Below are 7696 nucleotides of genomic sequence, written 5' to 3'. Positions count from 1 at the left end.
TTTTCATAGGCATTTGAGGAGTGCTAAAAATGCTTCCCTAAAGCCTGCTAACAAAGCTAGTGTGAACTGAGCCTAACACTGTAAGAAGAGGATATCAGGTATATTACTGGGTGCAGGTTAGGCCTCGGTCACACCTCAGTGTGAGCATTTAGAGACAGTTTTGAAGCTTTTAGTTGTATTCAGGCTTTGAGTGTTTTTGTTTTAGGAAATAAAAAGCTAGTTATTGGGAGGAGGAGATGGCTGTCTGGGCTTGAGAAGCCCTAATTTTCAGGCGCTCCCATTGAAGTCTATGGGGTCACAGCTCACAATGGGGATTTGTACACTGAACACACAGGCCACGAGGCAGGCTGAACAGGGGTCTGCATTGGGCAAAGCAATGCATTATGGTGTGAAGGGGCCTAAAGTATAACTGAAGCCAACACTTTATTTTGTAGTTTTGGATGGAGTGCAGAGAGATGACAAGCCCTGTCAGGTTGTATTGCTGTCTGCACCTCCATTAGGGAGATTCATCCTATTAGTCCTGTTTACCATTATCACCAAAAAGGAAATTTGTGGTTGTCATCAGAACAGGAATAGAGGGAAAATCTTCCAATGGGGATGCTAGTTCTGGGGACAACCACAGATTTCCTCTCCCTTCCTGTTTTGGCTATGGGGCAGGAAGTGAAGGCTTTGCTTTATGTTCCATGTTAATGACATATGGACACCATTTGCTGTGTTTTGGATACATGACCCTTCATGGGGGGGGGGGGGGGATTCCATAAGGTACACCTGAGGGAGGTAAGTAGGCTGCCATTACAGGCCTCCACCTCTGGTTATGCTATGATTAAACCTGGCCAAGGTGACAATGGCGGCCCAGGGCACTGTATCTGTGTATCTGTAGGCTGACTGGTGTAATTATAAATAAAGATTAATTCTATCATCTCCCTCTCTATTCGTTCCCCTCGCACAGCTACCACCCGGACCACGCCCTCTCCGCCCGCTCAGCCAATCACAACCCACAGGCCGCCTCAGCCCCACGCTGCCCGGCTTTGCGTTCCAGGCCTCCCCATGAAGCCCGGGCTGGGCGGGGAAAAGGGACAATGACGCAGGACAGGGACTCGGGAAGGGGCGGGGCGGAAAGGTGACACGTCAGGCGGGTTGCTGGGAGCTGCGATTAGAAGAGGAGGAGGAAGAAGAGTGAATGGCACTCGGGCTCTGGGACGTGTGAGGGGACGGAGACATCGGGACTGACCGGCTGAGGGGCCGCGGGCTGAGGACACAACCGACACATGGACTGCTCCTTTTAGAGGCCATTCACAGAGCTGACTACCCCTCTGACCTCCTCCTGGACTGTTGTCACCTTCCTGCTGCCTGACTGCCACTTGCCTAGAGCCCAGTCTACCTCCTCTGTGTCTGTACAACGCTACTGCTGCTGTTTGCGCCATCCCTGCTCTCTCAGCTCCATCCTTCTCCTCTATCACTCCCTCTGCTACCTCATCTTCATCCTTTTCTCATCCATACAACTCTTAAGGTTGTCGTCTGTATCCTTGTCTTCTACTACATCTCTGATCTACACCTTCCATCTATTAGATACCCACTGTCCTCCAAACTACGACAACTGTCCACTCCATCCTTGTCTTCTTTGTCCCCGTCCTAGTCTTCTTCGTCCCCATCTTCCTTCTACATTTCTGATCTACGCCTTCCATCCTCGGCTTCGTCCCTCTATTTGTTGACCCTAGACAACCATTCACTTCATCCCCGTCCTCGTTCTTCTCTATTCCCATCTCCCGGCCTTCGCCTTTGTTCTGTTACAAAGTCTTTCCATGTAGATCCACCATCCTTTGCTTTGTCTTTTTATACTCTCGTTGGCCCAGGTCATTATACGACTCGGTCATCTCCGTCCTCTTCTACTCTTTTATCCTGTCCATCTCCTGGCCTTCGTCTTTGTTCTACTACGAAGTCTTTGGTCTTCTGACCTCCACCGTCCTCCGTTTCCTCTCTCCTATCATCCCTGGTTGTTCTACAACTCTTCTCATCTCCATCCTCTTCTACTCTATCCATTCTTGTTCTGTTAGGAAGCCCCTGGTCTTCTGATAGACTCCTGTCCTCTGCTTTCTCTCTCTTACCACTCCTGGTCCTTGAACAACTCTTGCCATCTCCATCCTCATCTACTCAATCCCCCCAGGTCTGGTCTTTGTCCTATTAGGAAGTCCTTGGTCTTCCGATAAACTCCTACCATCCTCTGCTTCATATCTCTTTGGACTCCCTCATCATTGTACAACTCCTTTAACTTTCCTCTACCTTGTAACGCCCATCCCTCTACACACCTCTTCTAGATTCTTCACCTACCTAGAGTAACTCCCTAACCCTTCTTGGGTCCTCTCCATCACTCAACTGTCCTACCTGCACTACATCTTTCATTGGGTTCCTCCAGTTAGGGATGAGTTTGGCGCAGTGACCGGTGAACACAGCCTACACAACGCAATTCTTGAGGTCCAGTACTGGTTGGAGCATCCTGGAGTTATCATTGGCAATGAGACTGTCCATGGTGCTGTCCCTGTTGCGGCCCGTGGGCCCTGTGGTGATCGGCATCTCCCTGGGCTTCACACTCAGCCTGCTAAGTGTCACCTGGGTGGAGGAACCTTGTGGAAGCGGCCCGCGGATACCCGGTAGCCCTGGGGTGGCCTCTGACTTGAGGGTCGATGTGAGTGGCATCAGGAAGCCCAATTCGGTCCCGGCCGGCATGGACAACGAGAGCTTTGAGCCGAAGATCATTCCATACAGTCCGCCGGACCCTTCGAAGCTTCAGAAAAAACCTGTCCGGTGAGTATGACTCTCGTTTTCCTATGCTGGTCTGCCCTCGGGCATTCCTTCTGTACTTTGAGGTGAAAGGAGGACAGGTTAAAGTCTTCTGTCTGAAGGTCTATTACTTTCTGTGTTGGGAAAGTTAAATTGCTTGTAATCACACTGTAAGCGATGTCTGGGGGATGACTAACCCTGTCCCTGGTTATGACTGCTTTCCAAGGGGATGTGAGCTGCAGCAAATGGCGATCTGTCAGCGCGGGCGCTCTGGTGCCTGGGTTCTGTCTGTATGACGCTTCCACTTCGGAGACGATGGGGATGATTTACTAAAGAGGCAGAGGCCTTCAGCTTTTGTATGTTCGCTTCACCAAACCAATCATGTTCCAGCAGATACCCTTTAGGCATTATTCACATTATTGCATTATGGGGACCTTCATGGTCCTATGAGCGTTTCTGCAGCACGAGGCACTGCATACTGCCTGTGATGGAGTGCCAACTATTCTGAATGGCACCTTGCCGACGTAGGTGCGCTGTTTGTCAGATGCAGGTCTGATTTCTGGGCCGCTGAGGTGCCTGACAACCTATGCATTTTGAATGCCTATCTCAGCGTGCATTAACATGCCCTGCACCTCCACAGGTTAGGTGTCCACCAAGCCTCAAAGCGAAGCCTTTACCATATTTTGAACAAATTCCCCTTATCTTGTCTCCTGATTTAACCTTCCACAGACATACGTGAACACCACACAACCTATTTACTAACATCCACTTTGCAAAGGGAGGAGCCTCTTTAATAAATCGACTATTTATTTATTACAGGTACTTGTATAGCGCCGTCAATTTGCGCGACGCTTTACATATATATTGTACACTCCCTATTGTAAAAACAGATGATATGCAAATCTTTGCAGTCACTTGCGCTAAACTTGAGTACTGTACTTCCTGTTGAGCCGCATTTAACACGTTAAGTGCAGCACCTACCTATTTATTTATTTCAGGTACTTATATAGCGTCATCAATTTACGCAGTGCTTTACATATATATTGTACATTCACATCAGTCCCTAACCCTCAAGGGGCGTACAATCTAAGGTCTCTAGCTTACATTCATACATACACATACTAGGGACAATTTAGATAGGATCCAATTCACCTACCAGCATGTCTTTGGAGAGTGGGAGGTAACCGGAGTATCCGGAGGAAACCCACGCAGGCACAGGGAGAACATGCAAACTCCAGGCAGGAGGTGCCGTGGCTGGGATTTGAACCAACGACCCTAGTACTGCCAGGTGGAAGTGCTCACCATTTGGCCACTGTGCTGCCCCACCTATATTCAATATAGAGGTTATCTGTTGCCTAAAGTAGCAGGTGTGTGTAGATGTCCATTTGGCAATGGACTCTAAAGGTTACATGTAGCGCCAAAGCCCTGACCATGTTCTTTGATGTTTAGCCCGGGTTCACATATATGCGGTGCGGTATATCGCATGTGATTCGCACAGGAACCGCACCGCATTCCTGTGCGTATCACATACGACTTGTGTGCGGTGCGATTGTAGCTATACATTTTGTATGGCTCTAATCGCACCGCACCAAAAAGGTACAGGACCCTTTTTTTTTGGTCTGCACTAGAATACTGATGCGATCCGATTCTACACATCGCACCGCGTTTTGCGGACCGATTTCAGGGTGTTGTTAACGTAACATACACATCCTGTAGTGGTTTGCATGAACAGGGTGCAATTCTGATGCATAATTCACACAGAAAACACTGCAGATTCCAGACTGCATCAATGTGAACCCGGGCTAAATGCAGCTTCGATTGGAATACCCTTAGGGCTCGTTCACACTTGACTGTTTTACCAACGCTTGCCAAACGCCCCTATAGCGTTTAGCAAGCGTTGGTCCGGCGCTTGCGGAGCGTTTTTTTTTAATGCTCAGCAAACGCTCTGCGAACGCCGCATGCGTGGTTTAGCGGTGGTTGCTAGGCATTTGCCGAGCGTTAAAAACGCCCCACAAATGCCTAGAATGAAGTTTGAATGGTGTTACCACTCCACAAACGCCCCGCAACCGCGCCGCAAACGCCGGCTGGGCGTTTGCGGAGCGGCACCATAGACAAGAATAGGAGGCTTCAACGCCTCCTGACTCGTCCAGAGGCATCCATTTTGCCACGCTGTGGCGCTACCGCTCCCGTTAGAACAGCACCATGTGCTGCAATGTGCAGAATTGCCAGAGGCGTTTGGGAAGCGGTAAAAACGCTTCCCATATGCCTCTCTGCCGCCTGCACACAACGCTAGTGTGAACGTAGCCTAAGTCTAAGTTCACACCTATGCTTTTTCTGCAGCATTTTGCGGAAACTCACAGTAGTCCATTTAACATGATTTCCTATGGGACAAACTCACATCTCCGCGTTTTCATCCGGTGTGTCTTTTGGAAAGGGTCAGGCACTTTGTTAAACGCAAAATGTTGCGTTTTTGGTTCTGGAGACTTCAATAGAGATGCTGCAGAAAAGCATGTAGTGCGTTTTTGATGCATTTTACGTTTTATTCTGCCTAGCAACAAGAAAAACCCCCTGCAAAAGGCATCAAAACTTGTCAAACGCACGTGCAAAGAACACAAAACACACTTCAAAAAGCACTGCAGAAACAGATCAAACGCAAATTGCATAGGTGTGAACCTAGCCTTAAGCAGGGTCTCCAAACCTTCTAAACAAAGGGCCAGTTGACTGTCCTTAAGATGGAGATAGGAGTTGTGCCCCATTGTTGGTGTCATTGGTTGGAGTTGTGCCCCATTGTTGGTGTCATTGGTTGGAGTTGTGCCCCATTGTTGGTGTCATTGGTTGGAGTTGTGCCCCATTGTTGGTGTCATTGGTTGGAGTTGTGCCTCATTGTTGGTGTCATTGGTTGGAGTTGTGCCCCTTTGTTGGTGTCATTGGTTGGAGTTGTGCCCCATTGTTGGTGTCATTGGTTGGAGTTGTGCCCCTTTGTTGATGTCATTGGGAGGATTTGTGCCCTTTCATTGGTGTCCATGAATAAAATAGCACCCCAAGGGCGAGATAAAAGCAAGCAAAGGACCACATCCGACCACTGCTCTAAAAGAAGGAACATACTGATGTTCCCTGACACCCACATGCATGTAGCAGGGCCCTCGAACCCCTCGTGTATTGTATTGTTATTGTACTGTTTCGTGTATTGTCTCCCATTATAATGTACAGCGCTGAGCGAGCTGTTGGCGCTATATAACTACTGTATACTAATAATAATGTAGCCTCATGCTGTCCTGAAACTGTTCAAAGTGTATATTTAGCCAAAACTTTAAAAAATTATATATATATAATTATTATTTTTTTTTTTTTGTTTGCTGCCTGTTTTCCTTTCGGGAGATTTATCTTCACTAGTCCTTCCCTGGAGACCCAACAGGAAGTGAGAGTTAATCTCTGAAAGGTGAAAAAAGTGAGGGGGGATTTCCCCTCTGACAGTTGTCAGCAGAACAGGTGCCCCCATTGGATGATTTACCATCACCCCTTATTTTAATGAAAACATTAAAGCGGAGCTCCACCCAAAAGGGGAAGTTCCACTTTAAGCTCTTGTCTCCCGTGCCCCATTAAGGATTGGCACCTTGGGGGAGTGGGTACCCGAATTTGACAGGTACCCACTCCCACCTTTGCTGCGATCGCCTAGGCAATCGGAAGCAGAAGTTGTCTTCCTACCCTCCCTCCCTGTAGTCTTCTGGGACACATGACAGGTCCCAGAAGATTACGGGGCCATTCACAAAGCGCACGCTTCTCGCACATGCGCAGTGAGGCCACAAACTGTCACAGCCGGGTGCCCACACTGAAGGTGCCGGGGCCAGGTAGAGAAGATGGCCGGTGAAACCAGCGGTTGTGAGGACACCGCTGGACCGAGGGACAAGTAAGTGTCGTATTTTAAAAGTCAACAGCTACAGTTTTTGTAGCTGCTGACTGTTATTTTTCTTTTTCCAGGTGGAACTCCGCTTTAAATTTTTGCATTTCCCATAACTTTTTCAGGGTGAAAACGGTCACACAGATAAATAGGGTGAATCTCCCCAGTGGGGGGCACTAACAACAATAAGAACTTGGCAAAGGGGTTCTAAGTCTTCCACACTCTAAAACTAAGAAAAAGGTCTGGCGTTGCATATCTTTTACAGATTAAAGCATGCCAACGCATCAAGAACTTCATGGTTTTTATAGACCTATTGACCAACCTGACCTAGGTTGCCTACTGCCAACAATTGTATAGCCTTGCCAAGTTTGGTCATAGATTGTGATGAAACATTTGGAGTTGGGTTTCCTTGATTAGTTTTGTTAGCATTGGGTTACCTTGATCAGATTGGTCAGATTCATTTCAATATTTTCAATAGAAATTATTACTGAATTGACCCAGGCAACCCTACCACCAACATTTTTCAACAGGTTACCTTGATCATTTTGATCATTGTTTCTATCGAAATTGTTGACCTTGGGTTGCCTTGGATTATAGTTTGGTCGTAGTTACTATCAAAATGGTTGACCTTGATCAGATTTCGGTCCTAGCTTCTCTAAAAAACTGTTTGTTGGGTTACTTTGCTGAGTTTGGTAAGCGCTTCTAATGCCAGCAGTTTCAGTAAAAACTAAGATCAATTCGACCAAGGCCAACAATTTCAATAAAACAATGGTAAGACTGATCTATTGCCAGTAGTTTCAGTAGGATCGATTTGGTCATAGTTCCTATGAAAATTGTTGGTCTTTGGGTGCCTTGATCAGTTTGGTCATAATTTCTGTTGAAATAGTTGGTGTTGGGTTGCCTTAATTGGTCTTGTACGCTGTTTCTAATAACATTGTAGGCATTGGTTTGCCTTGATCTGATTGGTCAGAGATTCTGATGCCTACATTTTCAATAGAAATTATGACCAAATTGATCTAG

The 7696-nt window shown here is 47.3% G+C and overlaps 1 protein-coding gene across 1 annotated transcript in view; it reads left to right on the top strand.

Moving 5' to 3' along the window:
- The first annotated feature begins 1112 nt into the window (after window positions 1–1112).
- Window positions 1113–7696, top strand: part of CHPF (chondroitin polymerizing factor) — a 71942-nt gene continuing 65358 nt past the window's right edge. Inside the window, exon 1 of the mRNA XM_089660624.1 lies at window positions 1113–2802. Coding sequence (XP_089516750.1) covers window positions 2513–2802 — 290 coding nt within the window. The 5' untranslated portion in view covers window positions 1113–2512. The remainder of the gene's footprint in view (window positions 2803–7696) is intronic.

This window comes from Staurois parvus, unplaced genomic scaffold (assembly GCF_062004578.1).
Source record: "Staurois parvus isolate SC_StPar_1 unplaced genomic scaffold, SC_StPar_1.0 ptg001255l, whole genome shotgun sequence".
NCBI lineage: Eukaryota > Metazoa > Chordata > Amphibia > Anura > Ranidae > Staurois > Staurois parvus.
This window is presented reverse-complemented; position numbering and strand designations above follow the sequence as displayed.